Source organism: Capricornis sumatraensis, chromosome 8, assembly GCF_032405125.1.
Source record: "Capricornis sumatraensis isolate serow.1 chromosome 8, serow.2, whole genome shotgun sequence".
In the NCBI taxonomy this organism is placed as follows: domain Eukaryota; kingdom Metazoa; phylum Chordata; class Mammalia; order Artiodactyla; family Bovidae; genus Capricornis; species Capricornis sumatraensis.
The window spans coordinates 10,068,165-10,085,279 of NC_091076.1; the positions used below are offsets into that span (position 1 = coordinate 10,068,165).

Genomic DNA, 17,115 nt, shown 5'->3' on the forward strand with positions numbered 1-17,115 from the left:
AGATTATGAATGGTGACGGGCTTGAAATTTGGGTCCAGGGTTCTAAATCCATTCTCTTCATATTGGGTAAAAAATGTTCAGATCTGAGCATGGGTAAAGGGCAACCCCTCATTTGAACTGTCAGCCCCTCCAAGGTGACAGAACTTGGCTGTGTTCTCCCTCAGTCCCTCCCCTGTTGCGGGTCCCGGAAGAGTGCCTCTTAGTAACAGCACCTGTGAGCTGCAAGGTGGTTTAGTGGAAAAAGCCTCACTTTTACGGAGGGTTTCAGACCTGGGCTTGGGTTAGATGTACAATCCCTCCTCTAGAAAGCTGTAACAAAAGGAGCGTGGGACCCCGTCATCTCCACGCAGTTGCCACCCCAATGAGTGTCACACGACCACGATGTTGTGGGTCTGGCACGACCTTCACCAAATCACCATGGGCCAGGCGACCCGGAGGGAAACGCCTATGGTGCCCAGCAAGATGCCGAGCTGGCAGCTCTGCCACGTAGCTGCAGAGGGGCGGCTTTCCAGGCAAGACTCAGCGTCTCCGCGCAGTCTACCTCCCACGTCCGGACTCGGATTGGCCATCCTCCACTGCGCCGGCGCGAGTTTTTTCCGTGCTGGCCAGTAGGCCCCACCCACTTCTTTTTCCATTCAGCTGCTGCGGGATACCGAACTGTCGTGCGTAAGCCTTCTATGCCGTCCTCGCTTTCCGGCTGCTGTTTCTCCACGGCTCTCCCCTTCCCCCCTCCCTTCTCTCCCTGACGGCTTACTTTGCGGCAGCGCGGAGAGCCCCACCCCCTTTCTCTGCGGTATCACCATGGCGGCTGGGGTAAGTTTGCCGGCTCCGGCGATCCAGGTCATCCTATCCGACGCCATCCTCTGCCCGAGCGGGCTCAGCCGGCGTCAGAGGGGTTCTGCAGCTGAGTCGGGAACTGATCCGGGGTTTAGAAATCGTACTGTTCGAGAGTAGGGCCTCCAGGCCCCAGAGGGGAACTGAGGCTAGGGCTCTGGGAGGCCGGAGAGGTGGAAGGGTCTGGGGTAGAGGAGAAAACGGATGCCAGATTCTGGCAATCTGGAGCTTGATAAAGCAGTTCGGGTTCATTGCCGCCTCGAGACGTGGGATCCGGGCAGGTTGGCAAAACTTTTGCGACCGTTTTGTGGGGCAACAGGAGGGACAGGGCGAAGAGGAAGGTCTTTATGGGCAGGTACGGCTGGCCACGGTTAAGGGTGGTCCGGCGGGGAGGTTGGGGAGCGAGAAGAGTCTCCGGACAGGGAAGTCAGGCCAATTGGACCTCTCTGGCCAGGTTAATAGAAGGGGAGAAGGCAACCCGGAGAACTCACTGCGGGACAGGACCGAAGAGATGGAATGCGTGACAAGAAATGAAAGGGTTTTTAGGGAGACCGAGTTGATTTAAGATGCCATTCGGTTCCCGTGGCTATTTGGAGTGGGCTCGGAAGTGTCTTGGTCGATGTGTGTGTCTTGGAAACAAGCGTGATACTTCTGAAGGGTGAGCGGCTCAGCAGTAGAGTAGTCAGGCACTCGGGAACCATGAATGAATGAACAAGGGCTCTGGGGAAGGGAGGGCTGTGTGTTTGTCAGCAGATGGAGTCTGAGGGACCTAGAAGTTCTGTATTTCTTGGAAATATATTTGAGGGGAAGAGAATGCTTCTAGAGGCGTCCTTAGAGAAGGTCAAATCTGTCAACAAGCTTTATTTAGCAGTCGGTGTGTAGCTCTGTCCTCGGTATTTCAGGGGACTCTGGTTACACTTGACGGCAGACACGGAAGAACTAACTTGGTTCACCAGAGGGAGTGAGGTGAAATGGATTGGGGTTACTCAGGGAAGTCATTCCCTGGAAACATTTAGGACTGGGACCCTTCTAGTCATTAATGTTTTATTCCCCATCTTTTCCCCACAGACCCTGTACACATATCCTGAAAACTGGAGGGCCTTCAAGGCCCTCATTGCCGCTCAGTACAGCGGGGCTCAGGTCCGCGTGCTCTCCGCACCACCCCACTTCCATTTTGGCCAAACCAACCGCACCCCCGAATTTCTCCGTAAATTTCCTGCTGGCAAGGTGAGTAGGGAAGTGGAAGAGGGGCCTTTGGTCCTGAGAACCCAAGGAGAACTGAGAAGCCATCACTCTGAAAATGGCTTCCATCTTTAAAGGGGATCTTTTCATGTTATTTTTTTCCCCTACACTGCAGAGACTTAAAACTTTTGAGATAATGGTGATTTATTTGTAGTTAAAAATAGTACAGAATTCTTCAGTGATTTCCTGTAAAACACAAGCTTCGAGGCAGACTGAATGGATTTTGACTGATTTCAGTGCAAATGTCAATAGGTCAGATACCTGCTGTGAGTGAAATTCTTGCCTCAAGAGGCTTAGGGAGGTAGATAAATAACCATGCTAAGTCAAGTCCAGTGGAGTAGTAGGTAGTAATGCTCTGGATAATATAGAAAGCAGTAGAGGACTTGGTTTCTTGCCTTTTGCTTATTTGATTGAGGAATTATGTACAAATATCTAATAATATCTAAATTTGGGGGGTTTCTTATGTGAGTTCACATTGTAGGGGGTAGCAAGTTAGTCATGTAGTTTTGGTTCTTGAGTTTCAGATAGCGTTGAGTTTGGTTAGCAAGGGATATCAGCCTTATATAAAAACTTCTATTCAAAACAGTTGAGCCTCCTGGACTTGACTAGTGAGAAACTGCTGTGTATTTTACTTTTGACTATTTTGTCACCAGGTTCCAGCCTTTGAGGGTGACGATGGATTCTGTGTGTTCGAGAGCAATGCCATTGCCTACTATGGTAATCTGCAGTGGCTGTGGGAGTGGGAGGGTCTGGAGATGGTGAGGCGTAGGGGAGGGTGGGGGAGCTGGAGTGGACAGAAAGAGGAATTTCCAGGCACCTGGACTGGTCTTGGCATAACCCCAGAGTTCTGACCTTCATGTTCCGCCTCTGCAGTGAGCAACGAGGAGCTGCGGGGAAGTACTCCCGAGGCAGCGGCGCAGGTGGTGCAGTGGGTGAGCTTTGCTGATAGCGACATAGTGCCACCAGCCAGCACCTGGGTGTTCCCGACCTTGGGCATCATGCACCACAACAAGCAGGTGAGCCTTGGAACTTGGGGGAGACCACGGGCCGGGGTGGCGTCCGCTTCCTGAGCATCCGGGACGAAGGAATAGGAAGGGCGATGCCAAGAACACCTAAATAGTTAAATCTTTGGGATGTAAGCTGGGAGTGCTGGGGAGCGCTGGGCAGACCCCGTGGAGGTCGGAGGTCTGAGGGACAGACCAGAGATTTCTGCTGTAAAAAGATTGTATCAGATGGTAAGGGAGTATAGTTAGACCAGATGACCTCTAAGGTGACTTCTAAAATTCAAAGATGTATGACTGTGATTAGTACAGTTTGAAATGAAGCCAGACTGCACCCTGAAGAAATTTAACATTGAGAGCTTCATTTATGATACATTTGCAGCGAGCCAGGACTCAGTGGAATAGCTATTTTGGTTCTGTCATTGGGGGAGAAGGGCAGGGACAGGGCTTGCTACCCACTGCTGAGCCTGATCATTTTAAATCAATAGGCCACAGAGAATGCAAAGGAGGAGGTGAGGCGAATTCTGGGGCTGCTGGATGCTCACTTGAAGACGAGAACTTTTCTGGTGGGCGAACGTGTGACGCTGGCTGACATCACAGTTGTCTGCACCCTGTTGTGGCTTTATAAACAGGTGAAATTTATAAAGAATCTGGGTCGGCAGGGGGTAGATGAGGGTTAGAAACAAAGTGACACGTCTGCCAGGTTGCCTGTATTTTGCTGATGTGAGAGGGTCTGAGGTAACAGCTAGGCCTTTTTGTGTAAGTATTTATTTATCTAATTGTGCTACGTGTGAGCTGGGCCTGCAGGGTCTTTTTTTTAATAGCTGTGCTGGGTCTTCATTGCTTCCTGGGCTTTTCTCTAGTGTCGATGAGTGGGGGCTCCTCTGCGTCATGGTGTGCAAGCCTGTCATAGCAGTGACCTCTCTTTTAGCAGCGCTCAGGCTCTAGGCTGTGGGCTTTGGTAGTTGTAGCTCCCAGGCTCTAGAATAGTTGTAGCACAAGGGTATAGTTGTTCCGTGGCAGGTAGGATCTTCCTGGATCAGGGCTTGAGCTCTTGTGTCCTGCATTGGCAGATGGATTCTTTCCCACTGAGCCACCAGGGAAGCCCCAACAGCTAGTCTTACTTGAGGACCACTGTTACTGGAAAACTGGGCTTGCCTCTTGAGGGGCGTTGAGCCAAAAGACTACCAGGCCAGAGAGCAGGATAAAGAAGGATTTATTATTATTGCTTGTAGCAGGTAAGGAAAACACCAAGCGTTTATCCTAACAGCAAAATTGGAAGTTTCAAGCTAAGGCGAAGGAAATGGCAACCCCCAATAATCTTGCCTGGGAAATCCCATGGACAGAGGAGCCTGGCGGGCTATAGTCCATAGGGTCATAAGACAAACGTGACTGAGCATGCACGCACACGCATACTCATGAAGGGGCTTGGGTGGCTAATGGTTTGAACCTTAATTGAAGTCACGAGGGTCAGAAAGTGCCATCATCATCATCGTCTCTTCGGTTCCAGTTGATCCGGTAGTTGAGGGCTTTAGGCTAATCTTTATCACTGAAACAAGATTGGGAGTCTTTACTACTGATATAATATCTTTGCTGTTGTTACTTTTCTTTCTGTAGTCTTTTGTTCCTGTGATCTTTTATTCCTTTGATGGTTGATGGTTTAATCGCTAAGTTGTATCTGACATCGCTAAGTTGTATCTGACTTTTGCGACCCCAGGGACAGTAGCCCACCAGGCTCCTCTGTCCATGGGATTCTCTAGGCAAGAATACTGGAGGGGGTTGCCATTCCCTTCTCCAGGATGGCTTCCCGACCCAGGGGTTGAATCCTCACCTCCTGTGGCTCCTGCATTGCAGGTGAATTCTTTACCACGAAGCCACCAGGGAAGCCCTTAAGATCATTCATTACTATGACCTGTTCAAAGACAAGTATTAGAGCCAGGTTCAGATCACAGACTGGCTTGGGCCAAAAATGACTTCTCTTATGTAGAGAAAGTCATGCCTGGTTCTCTTTTAATGAGGACCCCCTAACCTTATCTTCGTACATCGCAACTGCTTCCCCTCCTGAGAAGTTCGGTATTATTCTGCGGCCCGTAATTTCTGTTTGGCAGCTGTTATGTGTAGTTTGTTCCCATGTTCCTAGGGCAGCCTGTTTGTGTTTAGTTGTGAAGACAGAGGTAGGGGTGGCTGCTTCAGCATTAGGATCTTTGGAGGCAGAACTTGGAATAGTTCTTGGCTTCAGTACTCATTGGTTGTTGAGGAGGGCGGGTGTGGGAGGGGGCTGTGTGTGTGAGTTCCATTAGTCTTCTTCGCTGCATGGAATCTATAAAACTAAGGTAGAAATAATCACCATTGAGGTTACTGGGTTAAAGATGGCACATTGCTGGTTCTAAACAGCAGTCCTTGAACCGATGCTGGTCCAGAATAGTAATGTGATAACCACAAAGAAACAAGCACCTACTCTTGTCAGAGCCTGTGCCAAGGCCTAACGGGGACCATCTTAGTGAGTCTTTGCATGTTGTGTGGGCGAGAGAAATGTAGCCCGCCAGAGGCATGTAGCTTGAGAGTCGTGGGGCAGGATTTGAGAACCAGCCCTACAGAGGTGATGGTGGCGTGGCCCTGATAGCATTGTTTTCCCTCTGGTCTTGGTAAATGGAAACAACGGTAAATTAATTTTTCATGAAACTGAGTTTTAAGGACTGTCATTCTGAAATAAAACATTTCTTTTGCTGTCAAATATTTACTTTCTGAACTTTGATGATATGTGTATTTCTCACATATCACGCAGTTCATGTAGGTAGTTTTTGTTATTTATTTGGCAGAGGGAGTTGGTAGCCCTCTGTTGGTCCCAGCCTTTTCAATTTTACTGACGCATGAAATTGTAGGTATGAAATGGCTTTGTAAAAGGAGTAAGGGATGATGTAAGTATTCCTGCCAAGTCCATGCATAGTGAACGGACGGTGGGACCAGCATCCATTAAACTGGATGGGGTGCTAGAGAGAGACCAGTAAGGTAGGTGGGCATAGCCCTCCTGGGAAAGCTGGTGTCTAGGGGCTGAAAAGGAGCTGGAGCTTCAGTGTAGACAGAAGCATGGGTCTCTGGCTCTGGCTCAGACACATCAGGATGTTTCCCTCCACTGACTTCATGTCCATTCTCGCATCCTGGCAGGTTCTGGAGCCTTCTTTCCGCCAGGCCTTCCCTAATACCAACCGCTGGTTCCTCACCTGCATTAACCAGCCCCAGTTCCGGGCTGTCTTGGGAGAGGTGAAACTCTGTGAGAAAATGGCCCAGTTTGATGGTAAGTCTGAGGTCCGGGGACATGCAGGCAGGTTCAGGGGACTGGTTTGCTCAGTCTTAACCCCTAGATTTCCTGTCTGGGTTTTGGACTATGTGGACGCACAGAACATAGGGCATTGTGTGTAGTAGCTAATCTTGTGTGACACTCTTACACATTGTTAATTCTTACACGCCCGTATGCTGGCACTCTTTTGTGTTAACACGTAGAATTCTGGTATGCATGTATTAGTCGATGAGGGTTGCAGTCTTGCTCAGGGACGTACACTGAACTGGTGGCAGGCACTGTGGCATCTGGGTCCCTTAATTGGCCCCCTGGTAGTTTTCCTCCCGTTACTATGCTTGTACCTGGTTTGGGAGGGATGTGGAAAGAGGCGAGACACTGACTTTTCTTCCTCTCTTTTGCACTAGCTAAAAAGTTTGCAGAGAGCCAGCCTAAAAAGGACACCCCACGGAAGGAGAAAGGTTCTCGAGAAGAGAAGCCGAAGCCCCAGGCGGAGCGGAAGGAGGGTAAAGAGGAGAAGAAGGCGGCTGCCCCTGCTCCTGAGGAGGAGCTGGATGAATGTGAGCAGGCGCTGGCTGCTGAGCCGAAGGCCAAGGATCCCTTTGCCCATCTGCCCAAGAGGTATGGATGTTGGAGGGCTTGGGATTTTAGGTTGTCCATACAAAATTGAGTTGCTTATCAACAACAGATGGGTGAATTTTAAAAAAGAAAGCAAGTTTCTAGTGCATCTGGTATTTGAGAATATCAGAACTTCTTTCTAGCAAAGAAAGCAGACGGGCCCAGAATTCGGTGTGGAGGTGACTTGCTGGTGACTTGTTTGGTCTTGGGTGCACTTGTCGAGATTTGAGATGGCTGGGAACTAGTACATCAAGGGGTGCAAGAAGGATGAAGATGCAGAGAGCGCCTGGCATTGGTTCTGCTGGGCTGGCTTTGCTGAGGCAGCAGACACCACATCAGTAGCCTTTGATTGTCTTTTTGCTGCACCAGCCTGTATCAGAATTGCTCACTAAGAGAAAGAATGGTGACTATAGCTATATAGTGCTTGTCTGGTGGTTTCCCAGACGAAGGGAGTTAAACCCCTCAAGGAGAAAGAGGCAGATGAGGTGGGCGACTGTGTAGGGTTCTTGGAAGAAAGAGTACAGTAGAGGGGAGATTTTTAGAATCGTATCTTTTTTCAGCTGCTGCTCTGTGTCACCCTATTAATGAGTTTCAAGCAATATGAGAAATGTCTTCTGTGGTCGCATCACTTAGTTCTCTTTTCTCTCTTTCTTGCCCACTCCCTCTGCCTTTCCCAAAGCCATCTGTCTTGTCACTAGTTGGTCCTTTGGGATGCAGGATTGTTTGACCTCCGCATTTTGTAGTGCTTTGTATATGGGATGAAGGAGCACACATTGGTGATGGGCATAAGAAGTATGTGTGGTGATAAGCAACAAGCATGGTACTGGAGAGTTGCTCTAAGAAACCGCTGCTTTCCAATTTGGGGACCAACTTGGGCTGTAGCTGAGATATCTTCCTCCCAGGCACTTCATACAAGAGGCTCCTGACACAGCTGCTCTTTAAAAGATGTGCTTCTGAACCTTTTAGCACAAGATCAGGTCAGGACTGAGCAGCATTTTTGGTATGTGCAGTATACAACCCAAACTGTATATGCTGTTGTAACAGATAGCTGGAGACATTCCCATATTTCGGGTCTGTACACTGGGCAGAAAATAAATCAGGCAGTAAACATTAATAAATCTTTAGTAACCTGTGCATTCTTTGTTATTGTTTTGGCATGTCTATTCATACCTGTTGGTTACATTACCATGGTGCTCTCCTGAGCTGCCCAAATGCTTTACCCCAGGATTTTTAAAGGTGTTGTCTTCAAAGACAGAAAGACAAGACTCAAATGAGTCCAGAGTTAACTTTAGTTATTTTAAGGCCTTTGAGCTAACTTGTTTCAGGAGCTGTTTAGAGAGCATATGTTCAGTTTAAGGGGAGAAATGGACACGTGATCATGAATAATAAAGTTCGGGAGGAAGTGAAAGAAAACTCCCCAGTTCCACTTCTGAGGTGGTTGAGACAGTAAAGCTCCTCAGATGAGGTCTCTGATGTGCATTTGGGAAGAGCCTAGGACCTCTGGTTAAAAGGCAGTTCTTGGCTACATTATAACAGTGAGCAAGTCACACTCCTTAACCAAATTTGTTTATAAAAGGAGGAACGGTAACAGTCTTTGACTCTACAAGTTTGTTGACTTACTTATACTAATAATTGAACAAGTTAAACATTCAGTATAAGGGCGTTTAAGAGATTTATGTCACGTAACATTCTCAGTAGCCAGGCGATGAACAAATTGTGTAAGGCACAGCCTACATGCAGCATCTTTGGAACAGCCCCAGTGGGAAATACAGTAAAATATTACGGCATCACAAGTGACCTTCTTCAGGCAGCATCTGTGTTTATGATTGGAAAAAACAAAACGGAAGCCTGCTTGCCATGGTGGGGCACCTCTCCTATTCTGACGCTGGCACCCTGGTGTCTGTCCCTGTGCTGGATTGCTCCAGAGACCACCTGAGGGGTTTTCAGCTCCTGAACTTGTTTCTGGGCAGAGTAACTGAAGGACGCGGTTGTAGGAGTTGGCATGGAGGCCCTTTGAAAACATTCATCTCTTAACATTGCCGTCATATTATAGTGTGTGTAACCCGAAGAGGCCTGTGTGATGGGGGTGGGGGTGTGGGCAGCGACTTGGGTGAGTCAGGAACCAAGTGTGACTCATGGAGAGGATCCCTGGGAGGGGCCAGACAGGAAAGAAGAGTTCTCACTGGGAGTCTCCACCAGGGGGCAGCAGCTCGCCACACCTTTCTTGGGGCAGATGGCCGGGGCCTTCCTTGGGCCTCCGGGGCCCCACCGACCCCAGGCCTTGCATACCATGTACCTAGCTGCCCTGGCCCCCTCTCATACCCCTCAGCTCTCTTCCCTTGAGGAGATATCCATCTGCCAGTCCAGTGACTTTCTGTAAAGCAGTACTTTGGCTTGAAAACGCCCTTAACTTCTTTCAGCCTGGCGACATCTGTTGCCTCAGTCGGACCTTCCCCACCTTGACTTCCTTGCTTTATTCCCTCCATGCAGTACCTTTGTGTTGGATGAATTTAAGCGCAAGTACTCCAACGAGGATACACTCTCCGTGGCGCTGCCGTACTTTTGGGATCACTTTGATAAGGATGGCTGGTCCCTTTGGTACTCTGAGTATCGCTTCCCTGAAGAGCTCACCCAGACCTTCATGAGTTGCAACCTCATCACTGGTGAGAAGATGGCTCTGAGGGGGAGGAAGGGAGGCCACGGTAGTGGGTGATACGATTTCAAAGGCTGAATGTTCTTCTTCCCCTTCAGGAATGTTCCAGCGACTGGACAAACTGAGGAAGAATGCCTTTGCCAGCGTCATTCTCTTTGGAACCAACAATAGCAGCTCTATTTCTGGGGTCTGGGTCTTTCGAGGCCAGGAGCTTGCTTTTCCGGTGAGGAAGGTGCAGGGGAGGTGGGGCAAGGATTTGGGAAATGCACTCATATTCCTGAGTCAGAGGGTGTCCTGGAGAGTTCAAGGAATGTGCCCATGAAAGAGCAGTCATGTTCACAGGCATCCTGCGCTCTGATGATGGGTGTCTGAGCTGGAAGTAACAGGTATGGGACAGTGTCCGATAACCTGACCACATGCTTCTTCCCTGACTTTTTCTCCCCAGCTGAGTCCAGATTGGCAGGTGGACTACGAGTCGTACACATGGCGGAAACTGGATCCCAGCAGCGAGGAGACCCAGACGCTGGTTCGAGAATACTTTTGCTGGGAAGGGGCCTTCCAGCATGTGGGCAAAGCCTTCAATCAGGGCAAGATCTTCAAGTGAACACCTCTTGCCATCGCCCAGCCGCCTGCACCTGCCCTTCGGGGAGAATGGGGCTCATTAAAGGAAACTGAACACGGAACCCTTCCCTGTGCTGCCTCCTTTGTGGGTGATGGCTTCTTCAGAGGGGAGTAGATGTGTTGGAGCAGGGTTCTGTCCGTGCCTGCGGGACCTCCCTGCACAGGAGAGAAGTCTTCAGAAGAGCAGAGAGGCCACTCCTCAGTTTTTGTTTTCCTGCATTGCTTCTTCCGTGATGACCATCTTCTAGCTTAGCTGGGAAAGATTGGATGTAGTTAGGAGGTGGTGACACGGGGCTTTGTAGCTACCTAATTCCAGACCCTCCCCCGTGAAGGGGGAGAGTACCTGCTGGTGGGGTGAGAACACAGCCACTTAACACGACTCCCCGCCGCTGCCCGGTGGGGCAGCAGCCATTCCCAAGGATCAGAGTTTTAACACTTCAGACCAACAAGACGAGGCACAGACTCCTTGGAACAGATAACTGGCCTGTGGGCCCAACTTGGCAGCGGATCATCTCTGGGGTATCCCTACTTTCTCACAAGGAAGTGGGGTTCCAAGATTTAAGTAACTTGCCTGTGATCACACGTCTTAGGTGGTGGAGGCAGAATTTTGAACCCAGTGGGTGTCCCTGGATCCTGTACCATAAACACACCCTGCTGCTTCCTGGAATGTAGAGCAGTCATAAATGTCATTTAACAACCCTGCTCAGACCAGTGCTGGTTGCTTTTTTTTTTTTTTCCCCTTCTTTGAGCTTAATTTTTATTACACTCTTTTCAGAAATAACTTGTCCTTCTCTGTTGGTCTTTTCTGTGTCTTGTGAAAAGCATTATGGATCTCCCTGTAAATTTAACACCTCAGGTGAAGTTGGAAACCTGGTTTGGTTCACATTTTGAGGCATATGCAGAAAGTCTTGAGTCTGGTCTCCAGGTTATAGGTAACTGGTTATTTTTTCCTGTTCCTGTTAGTCCAGGCACAAAGAAGGGGATTCTTGGCTAGGGAGGAGAACACAGTGATTTCTTCTGGTACACGCGGGTATGGGCTGTAGCTTTTAAGGGGGTAGGACTAATTGAACTAGGACCTTGACTGCACTTGGGGTTCTGTGAATAAATGATTGGGAAGGTTGTGATTGGAATCCAGCTGGGTGAGGATGGGTTGATTCTTGCTCCCTGGTAGCTCTGTCTTGAATTGGATCCAAACCTGCTACCTACTTGTCTTGCTTCTGAATATTCTGGGCTCCTCTGGGATAGGACCTAAGGGTGCTAGGTGCTGGCCAGGGTGTGCCCTAGGCTGGTTGCTGGGGCCTCACAGAACCTGTCAGACCCCTCCCGGATTCCATTTCCCTCCACACCCCCTGCTCCTTGTGTGATCTTCCCGACCTTCCTGGTGCCCTTAATCTTCCCAGGACCTTGGAGACTGAGGCAGGAGAAATCGAGCCGGGCAGGGAGGTTTGAAGGGTTAGCCTGAGAGGCCCGGGGAAAACGGCGGCGGTTCCGCGAGGTGGGCCGCAGCTTGAGCGGCTGCGGGCCTGGCAGCCCACGTGGACAGCGGGGTTCTGGCGTGGGGGGCCTGGACCGCCTCCCAGCCTCCCTCGGAGACTGCAGGAAGAGTGACTCATCCACACGTCCTGCCTCCAGCGCCTCTAACTCGGGCGGTTTTGTGCCGGGAAGTACAGCCAGGTTGTCGGAGGAGGCCAGGCCTGCGCTTGGGGGAGGGCCAGGACCCGCAAGCCAGAGGTGGGGTGGGAGGCCCGAAGGGAGGGGTTTGTGGCCTCTAGAAGGCTTGCTGTTGGCCTCCGAGGGGGAGGCGGGGTGAGATGGGAGGGCCTCTACCCTGCAGGGGTGGGCTCGAAAGAGATGAACTGCAGAAGTTTCTAGCGGCAGATGTGGGGCGGGGTAAGGGGGAATACATCTGTAGCTGGTTCGGTCCCCACCCTGCCCCGGGGAGCCCTGAGTCACCGCACCGCCGCAGGCGGGGGACTCGCGCCCTACAGGATCCAGCTGGGCGCCCCCCTCCCTCGCCCTCCGCGCTGCTGGCTGGAGCCCCGCCCCTTTCCCCGCCCCTCCCAGCGCGGGGCGTGGGCGCTCCCAGCCCCGCCCAGCTCGCAACCCGCAACCAGTGAGAACTTGCGCGGTGGGGAGGTCTCCCGAGGCAGAGTCACTTTCGTGACGTGCCGGGGAGGCTCGCGCAGGAGCTGGCATCCCCGCGCCCAGGGTGCGGCTCAGGAGGGCAGGCCTTGGGGTCGCGGAGTGGAAAGGGATGAGGGCGCTGCGAGTGGGTCGAGAGCTGAGGACAGGGCAGGTCTTGGAGAAAAGGGGACAGGATGGGGGAAAGAGACTGTTTCATCCGCTTACTGGACAGATTCTCAGCGCCTCCAGAAAGAGAGGGTGGAAACGAGAGGGGGCCAGGGCTCAAGAGGTGCCTTTGACTGCAGATAAAATCTTTACAGAGGCTAGAGTGTCAATGGGAGGCCGAGTCTTGGTTAGCTTGTAGATAAACCAGTAGATACTGGTCAAAGCAGCTATTTATTTTAGCTTTGTTGGTGCTTCTGCCTAAGTCACTTATTAAAAAGTCAAAAGCCTTTAAAGTTCTTCCAAGAAAGACCTAGATTATCTTTTCCTCATGTCCTGGTTGGAGCCAGAGCTGGACAGCTGCTGCTCGCACTGGGTCAGACCCATCCCACCAGCTGCCCACATGCCCCAAGTGTGCCAGTTCTCCTTTTGAGGGGTGGGGGAAGGGTCTAGAATGTTGAAGGGAGAGGCCTGAAGTGCTTTGAAGACTCCACCCAGTCATTTCTGAAACTGATACCGTGGTTTTCATGGCAACCTTTCATGGCGTGTCCTCAGAATGCAAACTTTCCCTCCAAACATCAAATGGATTTTCCTGGGTGAGTGTGGCTTCCCTGGTTCACCCCATCAGCGGTACCTCCAGGACACTGTAACTTCCCCCACGTGATTTGATCGGTTCTGTGTATGTTAAAATGTCATTCTGGGGTATCCACTGTCTTTTATTCTTTGCCCAACTCTATGGAGCTAAAATATTGGCTCTCCAGAAAGGTTAGAGAAACTATGCCACCTGCTCTTGTCTGTTTGCTCTAATCAGGCTGGCATGGCTCCCAGAGGAGGCTGTGTTTTACTCCAGTGGACTGACTGGGGTGTCCCAGTACCTCAGCACCCGAGGGATGGGTGGAGTGGCAGGTGATGGCGGTTGCTGGAGAGTAACCCTATATTCACCTGAATCTCTTGTAAGAGGGAGAATGTCTTGGGCAGTTAGGGCTGGGTCAATGGCAAAGGTATCCTTCGTGACCCTGGATCTCTAGATGTTCCCGGATTTTTTTCATTCTTGTAGCCCCCTCCCCTGCTGTAACCACCCCCTTTTGTTTTCTTAATTTCCTCGGGATTCCAAAGACAGCCTGTTGACCTTACTTTGTTTTATACAATGGGCAGGCTTTGCGCTGAGCCAGAGCTGGATGGTCATTCTGTGTTTGGGGCTATTTCTGATCAGATCTCCCGTGGAATGTGCCTCCCTCTACTTCCAGCTGCCCCCTCCCCTCCGCAGCAGGAACAGCTGTCATGTGAGGGCCTCTCCCGCTGGCTCAGCCCTTTTGCAATCATCTGGCTGGCTCTGCCAGGATGGGGGTGGATAGTGAGGATGGGCAGAGCCAAGGGGTAAGCAAGGGGACATGGCAGGTCAGGGGAGCCATTGGAGGGTAGGGAGGGCTATGGAGTGGAAGGCCGAAGGGTTGCCAAGGCCAGGCAGGAGGAGTGGGAGCCGGGTCGGGGAGGTTAGGACACTCATCAAAGGGACTTGGGGGCCCACACTGGAATTGGAAGCTTTCTAAGTTGTAAGGGAGAGTTGGTTATAGCGGGACCTTGGCTGGTCATTCTCCACGGAGATCTGCATTTCCCTGACTCACAAGGGAGCCGCGGGGTGCCTTCCTGCCTGTTGGCCTCTGTGCGGGGACCTGAGTCACCGAGTTGCCTGGGGTGTTGGCTGCCCTACGGTGGCCTTGCCTGTGCCCGTGCCCCGCCCACTCCTACTATTAGGATAGGGGTTAGCAAACACACCCCTTTTATCCCACTGTGTTCAATAGCAACTCTCCATCTCTTTGACTCAGTCTTACAGAATGTACCTCCGGGAGACCACAGCACGTAGTCCCTTTCTTTCACCCAAGAGGAAACTGGAGTCCAGAGAGGGGAAGTGACTTATCAGGGGTGCATGCTTCTCTTTCCACAGTTCTTGCAGGCGCTCAACTGAGTCACTTTTGCTCCCAAAAAAAGAGCAGAAGGGTGCTTCTCCCAAAAGTGGTGGACAAAGCACACTAGGTTTCGGAAGCCAGGAAGAGGGTGGTATCAGCCCAAGAAGGACAGCCCCGACCCGAGTAAGGCTCGTGGAAGTGGAGCAGGTCCCAGGGCAGGGTCAGCCCCAGAGATCCAAGTCCCTGGGGCGGCAGGCAGAGGGCACAGGGTGTAGCAGAGGCGGGACTTCGAGTGACAGGAACCTCAACTATGTGGTGACTCAGGCTCTGGGCAGCCTAGGCCCTTCCTTCCCCGCTCAGTCTGATCCCCTTAAACTGGACTGGGGAAGTGTGAGCAAAGGACGGAGAGGGAAGCCCGGACTGGTCTCCCCTTCCCCGGGGAACTGGGGGGAAAGCAGAGGAATCTGGAAAGTGTGGGAGAAAGACAGAGTCCAAAAAAGGGGACAGGAGACTGGTGCTCCCCTCTCCCGGCGCCTCCCTCGTGCTCCCCGCTCCCTGCTGGGGAGGGGAGCTGGCTGGGGCGTTGGCTGCTTCGTTCATTCCAGCTCCCTCCCTCGGCTCCTGTTTACAAGTCCGTCCGCCCAGTCCCTAGCTCAGCTTTGGGCTTTTTTTTTTCCTCTCCCTCCCTCCCTCCCTTGACAGTCTCATTCAGTCCTGTTTTGCCACTTCTTTCCCTTAATCCTGGGTCCCCATTTCCTGTTATCTTTTTGCTCCCCCAGCATCCTAGCCCCAACAGCGCAGGGCCATCTAGGAATCCAGTTGTCATGTGCATCCTCCCGCCCCACTCTCCCTGCTCCCCTTTCCCCCCACTTCACTTGCCGAGACAGCATTTCTTTGCCTTCTTACCTCCCAGTCTCTCTACTCAGGGCCCTGGGTCTTGTCTCTTGTTCTCTAATCAGCTTTAACTTGGGTTCTGCTTGGGTCTGAAGATCTCAATTAGGACTGGGTATAATGGGAGGGTTTCCGGTATCCCAGCTGTCTGATCTGAGCAATTCAGGAACTCCTTATTTGAAGCCTGAGCTTTAAATACAGCCTAGGATTTCAATTGAGCTGGAGGAGGATGGGTTGACTTGGCTTTCTATGTTGAGTTTGAGTTTGGAGTTTGAGAATTGCTTAGAAAATAATGTTTGGATCCCAGAATAACCCAATAAACTTGCTGCTCCACTGGGGAAGATGATAGATTAAGAATCAAAAGTGAGAGACTTCCCTGGTAATCCAGTGGCTAAGACTCTGCTCTCCCAATGCAGGGGGCCCGGCTTCAATCCCTGATCAGGGAACTAGATCTCACCATGCCAAAACTAAGATCTGGTGCAGCCAAATAAATATATATTTTTACAAAGAATTGAAAGTGAATGGAGAAGGGCCTGGTGCTTGGCAGGGATGCTCATGTCTGAGCTGGTGTGTTGTATAGGGTGGAGGGGGGGCGGGGTCTGGGTAATGCCCCGTGACTCAAAGAAGGAGTGACAGTAATTTCTGTGCTCCTAAGGCTGACATGCCAAAGGGCCCTCGACTGGACGAAAAGTCTGCTTTCAAAGAGATTGCGAACAGATTGCACCTTTCACTTCCTTCCTGGGATCAGAGTTTAAAAGCCATAATGACTCGTAGAGCAGTCGCATCTTTTCTTCCGCATCATGCACTGATTTCAGAGAAGGGGACTGTGGGGAGAAGGGAAGGGAAGGGGAATCCCCTGGCACGGGGCCTGCCCACAGAACGCCCCTTTGGGGTTGCTATAGAAACAGGCATAATAAGAACAAAACAGAGGCACGTTGCCTGGCAACACAGGAGCCCAGGGTTCATCACACACTTACTACCTACAAATCAGGGAACCCCCGGGGTGGGAGTGGCACTTCTGGTGAAGCTGGGGTATCCCAATGATGATGAGTCCTAGAGCTGACCTTGCTTTTCCAGTGGGTCTGGAGGACTGTGTGGTATGGGACGCTTCTGAAGGGCAGTGGAGCACCAGCGGGAAGGCTGAAGTCCTCTCAGATCCCTGGGTAGTCCTTACTTTGCCGGGGAAATATGAAACAATGTTCAGACGCTGAGAACTCCTTTTAACTAAAAAACAGTGTGTCTTTGTAGGGGGAGTAAGATATGGGTGTAAAAGATCTGGAAGAAAAGATGACATCCAGTTTTTAAGCATGGGACTCAGAGTACAAGGTAGGGTAGCATCAGAGGCTAGATCCTTCTGGACTGAGCACCTGGAGGCAGGGATTCCGTCTTGTCAAGGACTCTCTTACCTGTACCACCACCACCACCATCACCTACCCCTGGCTCAGTGCTGGACACAGTAAATGTTTGTGCAAAGCTGCATGAGAGAACTACACGTGGGGGCTGAGAGTGAGGGAACCTTGTGGGGTACAGGGTGCTGTTGTATAAAGAACAAGAACTTTGGGAGGGACTTCTCTGGTGGGCCATTGGTTAGACTCCAAGCTTCCAATGCCAGAGGCACAGTGCAGGTTCGATCCCTGGTCAAGGAACTAAGAGATCCTACAATTCATGGCCGAAAAAATTATTAAAATAAAAGAAGAACAAGGGCTTTGGGGCCAGTTATATCTGCAGTTTATTCATTCATTCACTTTTTTAGCAAACTGTTCTGGC

The 17,115-nt window shown here is 51.1% G+C and overlaps 1 protein-coding gene across 1 annotated transcript; it reads left to right on the plus strand.

Annotated features, from left to right (window-relative positions):
- The first annotated feature begins 763 nt into the window (after positions 1-763).
- EEF1G (eukaryotic translation elongation factor 1 gamma) lies at positions 764-10,948 on the plus strand. The gene is made up of 10 exons (XM_068976592.1): positions 764-813; positions 1,903-2,061; positions 2,730-2,793; positions 2,950-3,092; positions 3,566-3,709; positions 6,243-6,372; positions 6,780-6,993; positions 9,481-9,653; positions 9,742-9,866; positions 10,089-10,948. The coding sequence occupies exons 1-10, from the start codon at positions 802-804 to the stop codon at positions 10,245-10,247; spliced, it is 1,323 nt and encodes a 440-aa protein (XP_068832693.1). The 5' UTR covers positions 764-801; the 3' UTR covers positions 10,248-10,948.
- Positions 10,949-17,115: the final 6,167 nt, after the last annotated feature.

Coding starts and splice junctions, on each gene's coding strand:
- EEF1G (XM_068976592.1), top strand. Junction 2,794..2,949: donor CAATGCCATTGCCTACTATG/GTAATCTGCAGT, acceptor CCGCCTCTGCAG/TGAGCAACGAGGAGCTGCGG. Junction 3,710..6,242: donor TGTTGTGGCTTTATAAACAG/GTGAAATTTATA, acceptor GCATCCTGGCAG/GTTCTGGAGCCTTCTTTCCG.